The sequence below is a fragment of the Ranitomeya imitator genome, chromosome 6 (assembly GCF_032444005.1).
Source record: "Ranitomeya imitator isolate aRanImi1 chromosome 6, aRanImi1.pri, whole genome shotgun sequence".
Taxonomy (NCBI): Eukaryota; Metazoa; Chordata; class Amphibia; order Anura; family Dendrobatidae; genus Ranitomeya; species Ranitomeya imitator.
The window spans coordinates 400,694,666-400,712,809 of NC_091287.1; the positions used below are offsets into that span (position 1 = coordinate 400,694,666).

At 43.2% G+C, this 18,144-nt stretch overlaps 1 protein-coding gene across 1 annotated transcript in view; it reads left to right on the plus strand.

Annotated features, from left to right (window-relative positions):
* The window catches only part of LOC138643403 (oxysterol-binding protein-related protein 1-like), a 161,525-nt gene that overhangs the window by 47,038 nt on the left and 96,343 nt on the right, over positions 1-18,144 (plus strand). Inside the window, exons 5-6 of the mRNA XM_069732318.1 lie at positions 12,419-12,530; positions 17,466-17,551. Coding sequence (XP_069588419.1) covers positions 12,419-12,530; positions 17,466-17,551 — 198 coding nt within the window. The remainder of the gene's footprint in view (positions 1-12,418; positions 12,531-17,465; positions 17,552-18,144) is intronic.

An 18,144-nucleotide genomic window follows, 5' to 3' on the forward strand; every position in this document is an offset into this window, starting at 1 on the left:
CAGTAGAGTCATCTCCGAGGTCCATTCTTCTGCGTTGGCAGGTCATCCTGGAATATTTGGTACTAGAGACTTGGTGGCCAGGTCTTTTTGGTGGCCATCCTTGTCGAGGGATGTGCGTTCTTTTGTGCAGTCTTGTGAGGTTTGTGCTCGGGCTAAGCCTTGCTGTTCTCGAGCCAGTGGATTGTTGTCACCTTTGCCTATCCCGAAGAGGCCTTGGACGCACATTTCCATGGACTTTATTTCGGATCTCCCTGTCTCTCAAAAAATGTCCGTCATCTGGGTTGTGTGTGACCGCTTTTCTAAAATGGTTCATCTTGTACCCTTGCCTAAGTTGCCTTCCTCCTCTGAGTTGGTCCCTCTGTTTTTCCAGAACGTGGTTCGTTTGCATGGGATTCCGGAGAACATAGTTTCTGACAGGGGATCCCAGGTTGTGTCTAGATTTTGGCGGACGTTCTGTGCTAAGATGGGCATTGATTTGTCCTTTTCGTCTGCATTCCACCCTCAGACGAATGGCCAGACGGAGCGAACTAATCAGACCTTGGAAACTTATTTGAGGTGTTTTGTTTCTGCTGATCAGGATGACTGGGTTACCTTTTTGCCTTTAGGCCGAGTTTGCCCTTAATAATCGGGCTAGTTCTGCTACCTTGGTTTCTCCTTTCTTTTGTAATTCGGGGTTTCATCCTCGTTTTTCCTCTGGTCAGGTGGAGCCTTCTGATTGTCCTGGAGTGGACATGGTGGTGGATGGGTTGCATCGGATTTGGAGTCATGTGGTGGACAATTTGAAGTTGTCCCAGGAGAAGGCTCAGCAGTTTGCTAATCGCCGTCGCCACGTGGGTCCTCGACTTCGTGTTGGGGACTTGGTGTGGTTGTCTTCTCGTTTTGTTCCTATGAAGGTCTCTTCTCCTAAGTTCAAGCCTCGGTTCATCGGTCCCTATAGGATCTTGGAAATTCTTAACCCTGTGTCGTTTCGTTTGGATCTCCCGGCATCATTTGCTATTCATAATGTGTTCCATCGGTCGTTGTTGCGGAGGTATGAGGTACCTGTTGTTCCTTCGCTTGAGCCTCCTGCTCCGGTGCTGGTGGAGGGAGAATTGGAGTATGTTGTGGAGAAGATCTTGGATTCTCGTGTTTCCAGACGGAAACTCCAATATTTGGTCAAGTGGAAGGGTTATGGTCAGGAGGATAATTCTTGGGTGGTTGCCTCTGATGTTCATGCTGATGATTTGGTCCGCGCTTTTCATAGGGCTCATCCTGGTCGCCCTGGTGGTTCTCGTGAGGGTTCGGTGACCCCTCCTCAAGGGGGGGGTACTGTTGTGAGTTCTGTTTTTGGGCTCCCTCTGGTGGTTACTGATGGTACTGGGTGATTTGTGTTCTGCTGTCTCTGGTGTCCACCTGTTCTATTAGCATTTGGGAGTTTCCTATTTAACCGGGCTTTCTTGTCATTTCCCTGCCGGCTATCAAGGTTATCAGAGTGTTTTGTTACCTCAGCTTCTGGCTTCAGTAATCTTCAGGACAAGCTAAGTTTTTGATTTTCTTGTTCCACGTTTTGCTTTATTTTTTGTCTTGTCCAGCTTGCATATAATTGTTTCTTTGCTGCTGGTTGCTCTAGTGGGCTGTAATTGCTCCTCATGTTCCATGAGTTGGAACATGAGTTCAAGTAATTACAGGATGGTTTTTTGAAGGGTTTTTTGCTGACCGCGCAGTTTACTTTTGTTTCCTCTGCTATCTAGTTTTAGCGGGCCTCATTTTGCTGAATCTGTTTTCATACTGTGTATGTGCCTTCCTCTCATTTCACCGTCATTAGTGGGGGGCTGCTATTTCTGTGGGGAATTTCTCTGTAGGCAAGAGAGGTCTGTGTTTCTTCTAATAGGGGAAGTTAGATCTTAGGCTGGTGCGAGACGTCTAGGATCAACGTAGGCACGTTCCCCGGCTCTTGTTATTTGTGTGTTCAGGTTTAGGGTCGCGGTCAGCTCAGGTTCCATCACCCTAGAGCTCGTTGGTGCTTGTCCTTTTGTGATTCCCTGCCATTGGAATCATGACATGCTCTTGTTCCTCCTTGCACAAAGCTGATGTAGCAGTCCTGCTACTCGGTTGTTGCCCTCCTATGTCCCCCTCCACCTCTCCTGGTGTACTGGCCTGTCTCCTGGTAGCGCCTCCAGCCTCTGGACACTACACTGACACACAGCAAACCTTCTTGCCACAGCTCGCATTGATGTGCCATCCTGTATGAGCTGCGCTACCTGAGCCACTTGTGTGGGTTGTAGAGTCAGTCTTGTGCTTCCACGAGTGTGAAAGCACAACCAATATTCAAAAGTGACCAAAACAGCCAGAAGGCATTGGTACTGAGATGTGGTCTGTGGTCCCCACCTGCAGAACCACTCCTTTTATTGAGTGTGTTAATTGCCAATAATTTCCATCTGTTGTCTATTACATTTGCACAACAGCATATGAAATTGATTGTCAAACAGTGTTGCTTCTTAAGTGGACTGTTTGCTTTCACAGAAGTTTGATTTACTTGGAGGTATATTCTGTCGTTTAAGTGTTTCCTTTATTTTTTTTTTTTGAGCAGTGTATATAAAAATGATTACAATGATTGGTCCCTTTATTTTTAATTTTAAAAAATTTACAATTTTATTATCATCACATCCATAAAAGTTTGGTCTATCAAAATATAAAATTTAATTAAACCATACAATAAGCTAAAGGAATAAAAAAACAGTAGGCAAGAATAACCCTTGAGAAATGTTCATACCCACAAATAATGATGATAAATATGTTGGGTGGTCTTGCAAAAATACAATCCCTCAACCAACTCCATTGACAGAAAGAAACCATTGAGTTTCTTAAACATGCGTTACACTTCACTTATTTTTTTCAATCTTGTGAATATTATTTTAATCACTACAATATACAAAATATGTTTGGCATGATTGTAATTAAGCACAAATGAAGAACTGTGGCCAGGTAATTTTTACCACACAGTAAATGCAATGAAGATGCATTTTGCTGTTCACCATTTCATTGCACTTGGAATGTTTTTCAGTGGAAAAAATGGAGGTTTCAGCTTCTGGTGGAATGAATTTAAAAATCCATCTTTATTCAATCGTTAAATTTTTTTTATTAAGATTGCGATTATGCAGGGGGTTTGTGGTTCTTGTTCCCCCGCACTTCATAATGAATTTTTAAACTATTGTATAAAGATGGATTTTTAAATTGTACCAGAAGTTGGAACCTCAGATTTTTCATGATCTCCACGCTTGTCAGAGCGGTGTTCCCTGCACACAGGACTGTTCATGTTAGGGTGATATGCGTTTTGCAATAAGAGGAGGAAAAATTAAAGTACAAAATTGATCGACATGGATCGGAAAAAAGAATGACTCTTCTGACAAATCTATGCATGTTGCAGTTTTTCAATCTTATTGTGTTAATTCATCATTAAAGGTATCCTGTCACCTGATTAATGCTGCCCAAACCGCTGGCAACTTGAATCGTCAAGAAGAGATGGCCAGGGACGGTGCCAGACTGGCCTCTAGTCTGCCAAGGGTTCCTGGATCTTTAAAGTCAACTTCCTTTGAAATGCTGGAGCATTTCAGAAAAATATATACCTGGCTACAATTGCGTAGGCAGGGTCTGATTTAGGCCAGGATCACCCATGTTAATATCCGGCCCTGCCGCTGGCACTCCGGAACGGAGCGTGCAGCCGCATAGCAATACATGGAGCCACACGCTCAGCTCCTAAGTGACGGCGGCAGGGCCGGGTATTAACATGCGAGACTCTGCCGTGTTTCTCGCATGTGTGATCCCGGCCTACATCAGACCCTGCCTACGCAATTGTAGTCAGGCTGACAATTTATGGACCAGACTAGTACATGTATATAGCAGGCAGTTCTTGCACTTGTCTTCTATGCAGATTTTTAATAGATAAACCTGCACGACTCGTCCCAAAATTAAGAGCCCAATAAACATTACACTAAAATCAGTAGATATTTGCAGGATCAGATGACTGTCAAATTGAGGATCTCCCAAATTTTCCCCAAGATATACGGTATATCCGAGCTTTGGACCAGGGGTGGGCATTTAATTTTCCTGAGGGGCAACTTGAGAAATAGTTACTGTGGAGGGCCGAACTAACAGGCTAAAACTTAATTGTGCTCCATATTAATATTAACATGTTAAGTATAATTATTTTAGATTAATAATTGTATTACTTAATAATGAGCAGAATTAAGTATGCTGATATCACCCTGTATACCGTTTGAGCCCGCACACAGGTGCTTCTCACAAAATTAGAATATCAAAAAGTTAATTTATTTCAGTTCTTGAATACAAAAAGTGAAACTCGTATATTATGTAGAGTCATTACAAACCGTGATCTGTGTCAACTGTTTATTTCTGTTAATGTTGATTATGGCTTGCAACCAATGAAAACCCAAAAGTCTTTATCTCAGCAAATTAGAGTAATGAACAAAAAAAAATACCTGCAAAGGCTTCCTAAGCGTTTAAAAAGGGAAGACTGCGGACTTGACAGATGTCCAGAACAGGGCTGTGGAGTCGGAGTTAGTTTTGGTTGGAGTCGGTAGAAATGTACCGACTCCAGCTTTAAAAAAAATGTATTAATATTTCATAATTGAACTTTCATATGAATTTTATAAATGTTACTCAAATATATATGTTCTATCAAACTATGAACAACAGTGATAAGCAGATAAGAACACAGCCAGTACATTTCAGCAGAATTTTTCATGTGCACTAAAAGAAATTGAGAAATTTGACCGTTCATCAAAAATAACAGTGCAACAAGCGATTCCTCTGTATCCTGACATTGTCAGAGATGTTGCCCGAGTGGTGATTGCTTTGCCACCAACCCAAGTTAGTGTAGAGAGGTTGTTCTCTGCTCTCAAAATAATTAGATCAGATTTGAGGGCATCCATGAAGGAGGATCTGACAGAGGCAATACTTTTTCTGAGGACAAATTTATAGATTTCTTCTTATTAACTGCATAACAGTGTTTATTGCATATTTACTTACAAGAGTTTAGAAAAGTTTATAAAAGTTATTTGCTATATTCTAATTGTATTCTAATAAATATAGTTTTTGCTCTAAGTGGTCTGATTACTTATATGATGGTGAGAAACTGAATAAGCACGATGTTAATATTTGACAACTGTAAATTTATTGTTACGAATTGGCCATTTATGAAGGAGTCAGAGTCCGAGTCGTGGCTTACTGACTCCACAGCCCTGGTCCAGAAGGCAGTCATTGACACACTCCAAAAGGAGGGTAAGCCACAAAAGGTCATTGCTAAAGAAGCTGGCTGTTAAGAGTGCTGTATCCAAGCATATTAATGGAAAGTTGAGTGGAAGGAAAAAGTGTGGTAGAAAAAGATGAACAAACAACCGGGATAACCGCAGCCTTGGAAGGATTAAGAAAAGGCCATTCGAAAATTTGGGGGAGATTTAGAAGGCGTGGACTGCTGCTTGAATCATTGCTTTAAAGGGACACTGTCACCTGAATTTGGAGGGAACAATCTTCAGCCATGGAGGTGGGGTTTTTGGGTGTTTGATTCACCCCTTCCTTACCTGCTGGCGGCATGCTGGCTGCAATATTGGATTGAAGTTCATTCTCTGTCCTCAATAGTACACGCCTGCGCAAGGCAATCTTGCCTTCCGCTGGCGTGTACTATGGAGGACAGAGAATGAACTTCAATCCAATATTGCAGCCAGCATGCAGCCAGCGGGTAAGGAAAGGGTGAATCAAACACCCAAAAACCCCGCCTCTATGGCTGAAGATTGTTCCCTCCAAATTCAGGTGACAGTGTCCCTTTAAGAGCCACCACACACAGACGTATCCAGGGCATGGGCTTCAAGTGTCGTATTCCTTGTCAAGCCACTTGTGACGGATGGCACAGGGGAAGGGGTGTGTCGACTTCACTCACCTCCGGGTAGGGGAGAGAAGGACCCAGCAGGGATCGGCTTTGGCACCATCACTTGCCACAGGTCAGTCAGGGAACTGCACCGAGGGCAAATAGTCGCTGGAGAGGCGTCCCTTATAGGTACGAGTTATTGAGGAGCTCCCAGTGAGGTGGGGATATAAATCACCAGTCCAGGCTGGGGACATATATGTAAACCTCCCGGCCATCACCATCAGTGTTCCTCACCAACATAGTACGGTATGCTGCCACCAGTTTCTCGTTATACATAAGCCCCAACAACAGGATTATATCATGTCAGAAACCAACCCAGAGTAGCGTATAATAACCAACGGAGCGTGCGGACGTGGGGATTCATGAATCGAGATAAGAGCAGCTCAAGATTAATTTTATATTTAATTGCCGAAAGGTGCACTAGTAATATACTGGTATATATTTACAAGAACAGATATGTCAGTATACAGTCAAGAGTGTAGTACAAGGGTAGGTATAGATAAGTTGCAATTAACGCGTTATGTAGCATTTGACCACAGGGAGGCGCTGATGGATCACAGGTCCAAATCTTTGTTGCATGATTTTCTGGCCGCGTCGGCTAATAGGCCTCCTGCCAATTGAAAGACTGAGTCCAAAATGAGGAGCTGCCTATTATCCCCTAGACTGCCCCCTCACACGCTGCACCCACCCCTCGGCTTGTGCAGCCCGTCCCATATTTTTTTTATTTGAGTGTGATTTTCTGTCTGGAACCGTGGACACTCATAACTTTCCGCCTGAAGCTCTGAATGGAACAGCAGCGGCGCCACTGGATTTTGCTGCCGCTTATCTGCGCAGGGAAACCAAATATGCCTACCGTATGGAATTCCTGGTAGCTATGCTTTATAACTCAATAACGCAAAGTTCTACAGGTGGCTGCCGGGTATGGGGGTGTGGGGGGATGGAATGCCTATTCCAATTATGTGCTTGGCTAGGCTCAAAGATATTGCATTGTTATTATAGGTCATTTTCTAGTTTCAATATCTGAGCCTTTTGCTGATTTAATCTGGGATCTTTGGACTCCCAATGTGTCTGAGTGAGAGTTCACACCCCTGTGATTGTGGAACTAGGTGCTTGGAGACACGTGGTCTTTCAGCCCCACGGAGAGCGCTTCAAAGACTTATTTGCTTTGGCTAAATCCCGAGGGTAGGGGCTGAGTTTCGAAGCAAGTATTTTAGGACAAAATGTATCTGACAAGGCATTCTATCAGATATCAAAATGATATAATTTCCCCATATCTCACACCACTCATGACAATAGACCACACAAGAAGTGTCTTAACTGGGCCAATGAGGAAAAGAACTGGACTGTTCAGTGGTCCAAGGTGTTTTCAGATGAAAGTAAGTTTTGCATTTCATTTGATAATCAAGGTCCCAGAGTATGGAGGAAAAGTGAAGAGGCACACAATCTGCTTGAGGTCTAGTGTGAAGTTTCCACAATCAGTGGTGGTTTTTGGAGCCATGTCATCTGCTGGTGTAGGTCCACTGTGTTTTATCAAGACCAAAGTCAGCGCAGCTGTCTACAAAGAAATTTTAGAGCACTTCTTGCTTCCCTCTGCCGACAAGCTTTTTGGAGATGGAAATTTCATTCTCCAGCAGGACTTGGTACTTTTGGCAGTGTGGACAGGTGCCAATACCTGGTTTAAAAACAGCAGTATCACTGTGCTTGATTATCCTGCAAACTCACCTGACCTTAACCCCATGGTGAATCTATAGGATATTGTCAAAAGGAAGATGAGACACCAGACCCAACAATGCAGACAAGATGAAGGCTTCCATAACACCTCAGCAGTGCCACGAGCTGATCGCCTCCATGCCGCGCTGCATTGATGGAGTAATTGATGGAAAAGGAGCCCCGACTAAGTATTGAGTGCATTTACTGAACATACATTTCAATTGTCCAACATTTTGGATTTTAAATTCATTTTTCAAGCTGGTGTTATAAAGTATTCTACTTTACTGAGATAATGACTTTTGGGTTTTCACTGACTGTAAGCCATAATAATCAACATTAATAGAAATAAACACTTGAAATAGATCACTCTGTAATGGCTTTATATATTGAGTTTCACTTTTTGTATTGAAGAACTGAGAGAAAATATCTTTGATATTTTAATTCTGTGAGAAGCACCTGTATATACAGCAGGAGACCCCCCATAGCCTCCCCATGTCCAGCAGGAGACCCACCACCCCGTAGACTCCCCATCTCCAACCAAACATCCCATACACATGAAAAAAAACAAACGCGTTATTGTCAGCTGTTTCACATGTTGATTGGTGAATAACGTGGCTGGCATCTCCTCCACCAATTCATTTACCCTGGATTTGGCAGCAGTGACAGTGGGTGGTTGGGCTGGGGAGGGCACAGTGTGGACCTCTGGAACAGCCAGGTCTGTGGGCCGCACTTTGCTTAGTTGTGCTTTAGACTGTACAAATGTCTTTTCTTCAAATTTTCTTCAATATCTGGTGTCTAAGGACAGTCTGTGGGTGGTTTTACAAACTGCTTCTTATTATTTGATTTTTTTACAGTAAACTGAAAAATATTGAGCTATGCTAAATACCAAATTGTGTAGCTCTTAAGCAATGACACGCTATTTCAACAGAAAAGGATATACTGGTAATTCTTTTCTTTATCGCTTCATGGGGGGGACACATGTAACCATGGGTGAATGCTGTTGTCATTAGTTGGCAAACAAAAAAAAGTAGTAAGCTCCACCTCAGCAGGGTACACCCACCGACTGGGACAAAGCTCGTTAGTTTTAGCTTGGTGTCAGTAGGAGGCGGACCTGTATCTGTTCCCAGATCTGTTCTTTTTCTCCTTGGGTTACCTTATTGTGTTAAATTAATCTTTTACCTTTTGTTTTTCATAGGGTAACAGGGTGTAACTTCTCTCACTGTTTTCCCAAAATAAGCGACCGAGAAAACAGTGTGGTGCTGTCCACATCATACCCTCTCTGGTCTGCAAGGCAGGACTTTACCCTCTGACACTTCAAGCGTGTCTCAGGGCGGTGTGTGGTGACTGTTCCTTGCCTATTCCCCCACCCCAGCCCTTTTCTTAGTGGGCTGGGATGTAGACTGTGGTCACTCCATGTAACCTTTCGCTCCTCAGGGTTGACAGTCTTCTGCGCCCTCCGGGACCACGACGGTGCAGGAAGAAGTACTTTTTTTTTTTTTTTCTTCCAGTAACCCCCTCCTCACCTGGGGGCTCCTGATGCCGTTCTCTCGATCGAGAAGATGCATTCGGGACTTTGTCCAGGCAGGTACTGTCCTTCTCCCTTTTTTTCTACAGTTATTCCTCGTGGTGGGAGATAATCTGCAGGAATATAGGAAGCTCCAGCTTCTATCTCCTTACCAAAACGCATTTTTATACGCACCAATGTCCTGATCAAAAATTTACTCCTCGACCTCTTAAGTCTCCATTTCCCCTGTACATGCCCCCCCTCGTGCACACCAGCTAATCTGTGATCAAGGGTTTGCGTGCCCTTTCCGTCTTGTGGGAGCTCTTGTTCTTTTCCTCACAGCGTGGACTATTCAGTGCACCTGTTCTAATCCCCTCCCCTTCTTTCCTTTTTGCTCCCACTCTATTGCAGCTTCAGTGTCACTCCTGCCAGACCTGCCTTCTCCACCAACAGGAACACATACCTTCTCAAACGGGGATTCCACTTCCAGGGCCGGGTAGGCTCCGTCCATGCTGTTTTTGTTTCTTTTTTCCCTAGACTTAGCCCTCCGCAGCAGGCCCCTCTCAGCCCCAGATTTCAACATATGCACAGACCCTCATATACGATCACTCATTACACCTGTGTAAAAAGAAGCCACCCACACATCCTGACTCGGCTTTGTCTGAATTGCAGTCCTTCCACCATGCAAGCATCACAGAAGGCGCTGCCAGGGATGAGTAGTGATGAGTGAGTATACTCGTTACTCGAGATTGTCTTCATCGCCGCAGCTGAATGATTTACATCTGTTAGCCAGCTTTATTACATGTGGGGATTCCCTGACAACCAGGCAACTCCCACATGTACTTATGCTGGCTAGCAGCTGTAAATCATGCAGCTGCGTCAACAAAAACTAAATCTCAGAGCACTTCCAAATTCTCGGAGACCCCCCCCGAGCATGCTCGGGAAATCTCGAGCAACGAGTATACTTGCTCATCACTAAATGAGAGCATTCCTTTTCACCCCAGGTGGACTGTTGCTATTTCTCAATAACTGACCTCATTGAGGTATCCCAGTCCCTGGTACAGGTCCTTGAACGTTTACCTAACCTTTCAGCTACTACCAGTGCCCAGATCGTTTCTCAGGACGAATCGTGGGCACCCACCCGCCAACATCAGCATTGACTGATCCAGGATAAGATCCAAGAACAGCACACATTCCAGCTCCTTGTCTTCCTCTTCTCCTTCCACATCTTCCAGGATGCCCTCGGTATCCCATTCCTCCTCTCCTGTGGCGATCCTGAGTCCGGTCTTGCTTCTGAGTTAGAATCAAATCCGGATACTGACTAAACATATAAAGTCAAGGATAGTCTCATCTGAGGTCCAACAGACTCTCAATATTAAAGGGAACCTGTCACCAGTTTTGGCCGATACGAGTTATGGCCACCGCCTTTCAGGACTTATATACAGCATTCTATAATGCTGTATATAAGCCTCCAACCTGACCTGTAAGAGAAGAAAAATAACTTTTATTATACTTGCGTCCGGTCCGAGGGGTGTTGCTCTTCTTGGTCCGGTGCCTCCCATCTTTTCGCGATGCCGTCCTCCTTCTTGGTTCCTGTGGATGACGAGTCCCTGCAAAGTCCACACAGTCTGCTCGGCATCACGCTCCTGCGCAGGTGTTCTTATCTGTCATGTTGAGGGCAGAGCAAAGTACTGCAGTGGACAGGCGCTGGGCCTGTCTGACCTTTCTGGGCGCCGGCACACGGCAGTACTTTGGTCTGTTTTATTTTCCGTACCTTTCCCAGACTCGTCAAGAAAATCAAGGTGGAAAGACGTCCAGTTATCCTAGTGAGCCTGGTATGCAGAGTTAGTCAACCTTCTCATGGTTGTACCCTGGAGACGCCCAGACTGACCATACCTACTTTCTGTCAGGGTTCCCTCTTCCACCTGAATTCACACAGCTCCCATGTCTTTATCCCTTCCTTCTTCCTGGCTTTCTGACAATCGGATTTAAAGTCCGGTTTGTCCATTAGTACTCTCAAGGGTCAGGTCTCTGCACTTTCATTTCTATTTCAATGGAATTTGGCCTCTCGCCCTAGGCCCAAGACCTTCATTCAGGGTATTGCTCATTGCCCCCCTACCATCCCACTGTGGATCTGTCGGACCTTAATCAAGTTTTGAACATTCTTCAGGCACCCTTTTAAACCCATTCCGGACATCGCGTCTTCCCTTCTCTCCTCCAAAGTAACCTTTTTGGTCACTTCCATCAGTGGGGTTTCAAAGTTAACAGTTTTCTCTTGCCGTTCTTGCCTCGTCCTCCACCAGGACAAGGTACAACTATGACCAGTTACTTTTTCCTTCCTACGGTGGTTTTCCCGTTCCATAGGATATTGTCCTTATCTCCGTCCCCGGTCCATCCCCAGGAAAAGTCTCTTCATAAGCTAGACTTATTCGGAGCCTTACGTCTCTATCTTTCAAAGACAGCATCTTTCAGTCATTCGTATGTCTTATTTCTCATTCCTGAGGGTTGTCGTCGGGGACTACCTGTCTCCAAGTCTGGATCAGCTCGGCTATACTGGAGGCTTATCGACTTAAGGATAGAACACCACCTCCAGGAGTGAGGGCTCACTCCACCTGTGCTGTGGGGGCCTCCCAGACTATTTGCGCTAGGCTTCTGCAACCCAGATTTGCAAGGCCACTACCTGGTTACCCCTTCATACATTTGCAAGATTCTACAGAGTACATACCTACGCCTCGGCTGATGCTGGCCTAGGTAGAAAGGTGTTCCATGCAGCAGTTGCCAGTCTCCCGACCTGATTTGAGCACTGTAGTCTGTTTGCTCCCTTATGATTGCTTCAGGATGTCCCATGGTTACCTATGTCCCCCAATGAAGCGATAAAGATAAGAATTTTTGGTACTCGCTTTAAAATCTTTCTTGGAGATTTCATTGGGGACCCAGCACCCACCCTTGCTTTAGGCCTATGTTGGACCTCAGTGACTATATTGGGCCTGTATATAGTTAATTGTTGTTTTTCCTACTGCTTTTTCACTAATTAATTGTGCTTTGTGCCAGTCGGTGGGTGTATACTGCTGAGGAGGAACTAAGGTAACTTTTTTTGCCTAGTGTCATCCTACTAGTGACAGCAGCAAACACCCATGGTTACCTGTCCCTCAATGAAGGCTCCTTCAAAGAGATTTTTACAGTGAGTACCATGAATCGTTGCACCCCTTATTTACTAAAGTGTTCATTTTGGCAAAATGAGATGTAATGTATCAATGTGTGTATGTCTTGATTAATTTCAGGAACTAGTGATGTTGTTGCTAGAGTCCAATGCAGACACCACTGTGATAAATGGAGAGGGTCAAAACGCTGCCGATGTGGCCCAAGACAAAGAGATTAAAACCATGTTGGAAGGTATTGTTCAGTTTTTGTTTCATGCTAATGGTGAGCTTCAGAGTGTGTGTCAAGGGATGGCACCTGAGTGCTGCCCATTATTTTTCTTCTCTTTAAACCCATAAACTTGTATTTGCGCTTTTGGTCCATGACTAGGATCAAAATTGAAGATTTCAGTGTTTATGGTGCAGACCACTCAGTCCACCCCAAAGAAGAAAAAAAGCAAAAAAAACCTCAACCCCTTTCTGATATCGGGCGTAATAGTGCGCCGATGTTGGACTCCCACTGTTTGGTGCGGGCTCAGACGCTCACTTTTCCGGGCACTTGTCAGCTGATATATATACAGCTGACATGTGCCTGCAACAGCCGCTGGTGGAATCGCGATCCACCCACCCGCAGCTGGTTAATTGCCGTTGTCAATTTCTGACAGCAACATTTAACTCCATGCTTACCGTATTCCTAAGCAGCAAAAAAGGACTTATACTTTTCTCAATGTTTTGTAGAATTTTTAAGCAGAGCAGAGATGTTTACCTGCCCAGGCCTCCAGACAAATGCACTAACAGGATGCAGTGGACCCACTTAACCCCTATCTGACCTCGGACGGGATAGTACGTCCGAGGTCAGATCCCCTGCTTTGATGCAGGACTCCGCGGTGAGCCCGCATCAAAGCCGGGACATGTCAGCTGTTTTGAACAGCTGACATGTGCCCGTAATAGGTGCAGGCAGAATCGTGATCTGCCCGCACCTATTAACTAGTTAAATGCCGCTGTCAAACGCAGACAGCGGCATTTAACTACCGCTTCCGGCCGGGCGGCCGGAAATGACGTCATCGCCGACCCCCGTCACATGATCGGGGGTCGGCGATGCGTCAGGATGGTAACCATAGAGGTCCTAGAGACCTCTATGGTTACTGATGACCGGTGGCTGTGAGCGCCACCCTGTGGTCGGCGCTCACAGCACACCTCCATTTCTGCTACATAGCAGCGATCAGCAGATCGCTGCTATGTAGCAGAGGCGATCGTGCTGTGCCTGCTTCTAGCCTCCCATGGAGGCTATTGAAGCATGGCAAAAGTAAAAAAAAAAAATATATATATAAAAGTTTAAATCACCCCCCTTTCGCCCCAATCAAAATACATCAATAAAAAATGGCGCAATTTTTTTTTTTTTTTTTTTTTAGCAAAGTTTGGAATTTTTTTTCACCACTTAGATAAAAAATAACCTAGTCATGTTAGGTGTCTATGAACTCGTACTGACCTGGAGAATCATAATGGCAGGTCAGTTTTAGCATTTAGTGAACCTAGCAAAAAAGCCAAACAAAAAACAAGTGTGGGATTGCACTTTTTTTGCAATTTCACCGCACGTGGAATTTTTTTCCCGTTTTCTAGTACACGACATGCTAAAACCAATGATGTCGTTCAAAAGTACAACTCGTCCCGCAAAAAATAAGCCCTCACATAGCCAAATTGACGGAAAAATAAAAAAGTTATGGCTCTGGGAAGGAGGGGAGTGAAAAACGAACACGGAAAAACGAAAAATCCCAAGGTCATGAAGGGGTTAAAGCAGGTGCAAAAAAAGCCGATGAGACAACCACTCATGACCTGCCAATCCATGGAAGGGGTGGTTGCTTGGTATATTAATGCACAAAAAAAGGTCTGTCTATGGCACTGTTCACACAGAGGTGGTGCAGAGCATCTGACTTACCGGAATCACATCACTAATCCCGCCCATCGGTGACCCCATCAAATGATCTCCGGTCACCGATGGGTCGGCATGGCAGCCAGAATTCTTCAGCCCTGTGATCAGCGCCCACAGCAAGTGAGCATTTCTGCTATACCCAGGCAATAGAAATATTAAAAAAACATAAGTTCAAATCACCCCTCTTTCGCCCTATTCAAAATAAAAAAAAAATCAAACACATTTGGTATCACTGCGTACGGAATCACCCTACCTATCAATATAAAAAAAAATTAACCCGAACGCTAAACGACGTAATGAGAAAAAAATAAAAAACATCAATTACATTTTTTTGGTCGCAGCTACATTGCAATAACGGACGATCAAAAGATCGTATCTACACCAAAATAGTATCAATAAAAATGTAAATTCGGCGCAAAAAAAATAACTCCTAATCAGGGGTGTCAAACTGCATTCCTCGAGGGCCGCAAACAGGTCATGTTTTCAGGATTTCCTTGTATTGCACAGGTGATAATTTTATCACCTGCACAGAATGATTCCAGCACCTTGTGCAATGCAAAGGAAATCTTGAAAACACGCATGGTCTGAGGCCCTCGAGGAATGTAGTTTGACACCTCTGCTCATAATGACCTGGAGAATCATAATGGCAGGTCAGTTTTACCATTTAGTGAACATTTCACCGCACTTGGCTATTTATTTCTTCCCATTTTCCAGTACACGATATGTTAAAACCAATGGTGTCATTCAAAAGGACAATTTGTCCCGCAAAAAACAAGCCCTCACATGGCCATATTGACCGAAAAATTAAAAAAATTATGGCTTTGGTAAGAAAGTGAGGAAAAATGAAAAAAACTCTGGTCGTCAAGGTGTTAGAGGTTGTGCCACAAACAAAAATGTATTTTAATCCTCTGAACCTGAAATAAAAACAAGCCCCACAATTGGATGTTTAAAGAAAAAATGTTCCTGTGCTCAGATCTTATAAATGTTACCCAGTGTAATAGCGGTGTCCGACCATGAAAGAACAGGTGAGATAAACCACAGCTACTGGTCAGGGAAGGAAGCAAACTAACTATACAGACATTACAGCATTGGGATCACAGCCAATTCTTTGAGGTAAGATATTGTTTAAAAGCAGGCAGTGACATGTTTTACTCACAAAAAGAATCAGTTGTGACCCCATGCTGTAATATCTGAATTTTCTTTTGCTTCCTCCCCTGCCCAGGAGCTGATCAGACCATGTTCCTGCACAGACATTACATAGTACACAGCAGGAGCACATTTATAAGATTATCTCGGCACAGGAACATTTTATTTAAACACATCCAATTGTGGAACTTATTATTATTCCAAGGTCTATTGATTAAAATATAGTTTTGTCCATGACACAAACCCTTTGAGCCCCTTACACTATAATGGGTGTGAGTTCTATCCATAACCTCTGAATGAGGCTTGATGTTTCCATTTGAATTGCTCTATAATTTTCTGCAAATCTTCTGCTTGCCGCTGGCACTAGAGTAGGGGTTGGTTAGCAATCCTTTTTGTTGAATTTTAGACGATGGAAGCCTATCTAAAATTAAAAAAATTTAATTTAGCATGCAGACTTTTCTCCCCTGGAATCGCCCTCCTAACCTTCTCCTTTGGACCCTACCCCCTATTTAAATAACTGAGATCTCCCTCTGGTTTCTTGTTGGTGGGTAGCCTTTTTAGGGTCTCCCTCTGTCGTCTGAAGAAAATATCTCCTTTTCCTCCTACGGTACGCATAACATTGGAACGCTAGGAAAGACTGTTCCTAGATTAATGGCTGCATTTCGGGATAGTTCAAAATAAGACGCATGCCAGGTTTATACTGTGTTTTTACACAAACACTGCAACACTTCGCTATAATCATGGGATGATTAGTAATGCCACTAAGAGACTGATGCATCCCTCTTTAATGTTATCAGGGCAAATCCTGATGACAGCTTGACTCTAACAAGAACCTAAATTTGGACATGTATGTAGTTAACCGAAAGAGTATGCTATTATGGGAAGTTAGAAAACAAGTCTGACCTGCCACGATTAGTCTTGAAGAGGTATTTCCTTCCCAGGCATAGATTGCATATCCACAGAAAATATCACAAACATTAGAAACTTATCCCACAACAGTAATGAGCATCTGAGGCCCCTTCCGACACCGCTGTGGCAATGGAGCCGTTTCAAAGCAAGCACCCGTGTGTAGAAAAACGTACAAATGTTGAAAGGATAATGGATTAAATTGGTACCCAAGTAGCGTATGTAGGGCTCTTTTGTATATATTTGATCAATTCTGTGGTCATTGTTTTAATGTATTATCTTCATTCTCCACAAGGTGGCACATAATTTTCAAGGCACTCTGAAATATGATGAAGTCTGTTTTTCATGGGTAGAACACGCGCCCATTGCAGACCTTGGTGCTGTTCATATATGTTCAACAATGAAATTCCTGACACTTTTCCGGTTTTGATTCAAGATACTGATCAAAATCAATTGTTGTTTTTTGGGTCCATGAAAACTATAGACAGCACACATGTTCTGTCCATTTCTAACTTTGCAATGGGAAGGACAAGCTTTGCAAACTTTAACTTTTTTTTTCTGCATGGGAGGAAATCACTAATGAAACATTGTCATCAGTGTGACATATTTGCCATCAATCAGACCGTCTGAATGAGGCCTAATTAGCAGATTTTCTTGAGGCTGCAGGCCAAATACTTACGGTATGTAATTGGCACAAACGCAGCAACTACCTAGATAGTCTTCTCGTCTTTCAATATTTTAACAAGTGTCACTTATCTGTAAGCAAGCTTTATTAATTGTTCACACCAAGTGTATATTTGCATTTTCTTTTTCTCGCTGCATTTTTTAAACAGTGAAATATATTGCAACATATAGTCATGTTAGTGAATAGAGATAAATATATATTTTTTTGTGTTTTTTTTTTTTTTTTTTTTTTTTTTTACTGCAGCTTTATTTTATTTGCTTGGATTTTTTCATGTCTCACTGCAGTCTTTGTTTTAACTGCAACTTGCCCTATTTGTTTTTATTGCTTTTCTCCATATCTATAAAAAACGAACAACCAAACCACTAAATACTGAGCACCACGTTGTACACCATAAAAAAAAAAATGCACCATATCAGTTAGTGTGAATGTGTCCTTGGGAGACAGCAGTGTTATGCCTATTAAAAATACTTCCTTAGTTTTATTATGTCTCATGAGCCTTTGTATCTCATTGTGTATCTCATCAGCTGTACAACGAACACAGGAAAGAAAACTGGAAGAAATACTTCTAGGAGCTGCTAGAGAAGGAAACCTTGCAAAATTATCTGCACTAGTAAGTTGTGTAGTCAGACCACATAACGGTTCTTACTACCTCTGTGGCTTATACTTTCTTTTCTTCTTTTCTTTTTTTTTTTTTTTTACTATTGATCAGGTTTTGCTGTACTAATTATTGACTAGTATCAACTAATGCAACATGAATAAAATTACATGTAATGACTGGTTATTTTGAAGTCTTTTGTTGCCATGGGCTATCTTGGAAGTAAACTTTTAAAAACGCCCAATAAGTTTGTGATCACAAGCTGCCAATATATTTGATTTGTGCACTTAGTTACTTTTATGGAGATACATTAGGATTTAACCATGGTTCAGCATCTCCATTGGAGGCTTCCATCTGAACATGTGAAAAAAATGAATTGAGTCTCTGCACAGACCAAGCCTTTAACTTAAAAGGGTGGTCTGAAGACAAATTAATTTTGCTGCCTACTCCCTATTTTCTAAAATATTTGCTTTAAAAATTTGACTTTCTCGTAACGGTCATGACAGCTAGTGCGTGCATGTTTTAATTTCTATTTCCAGTCTGGTGATGATTCATTTGCGTATCACCTGTGCATTGTGGGATACTTGAGCGAAGCGTCATCAGAGGCG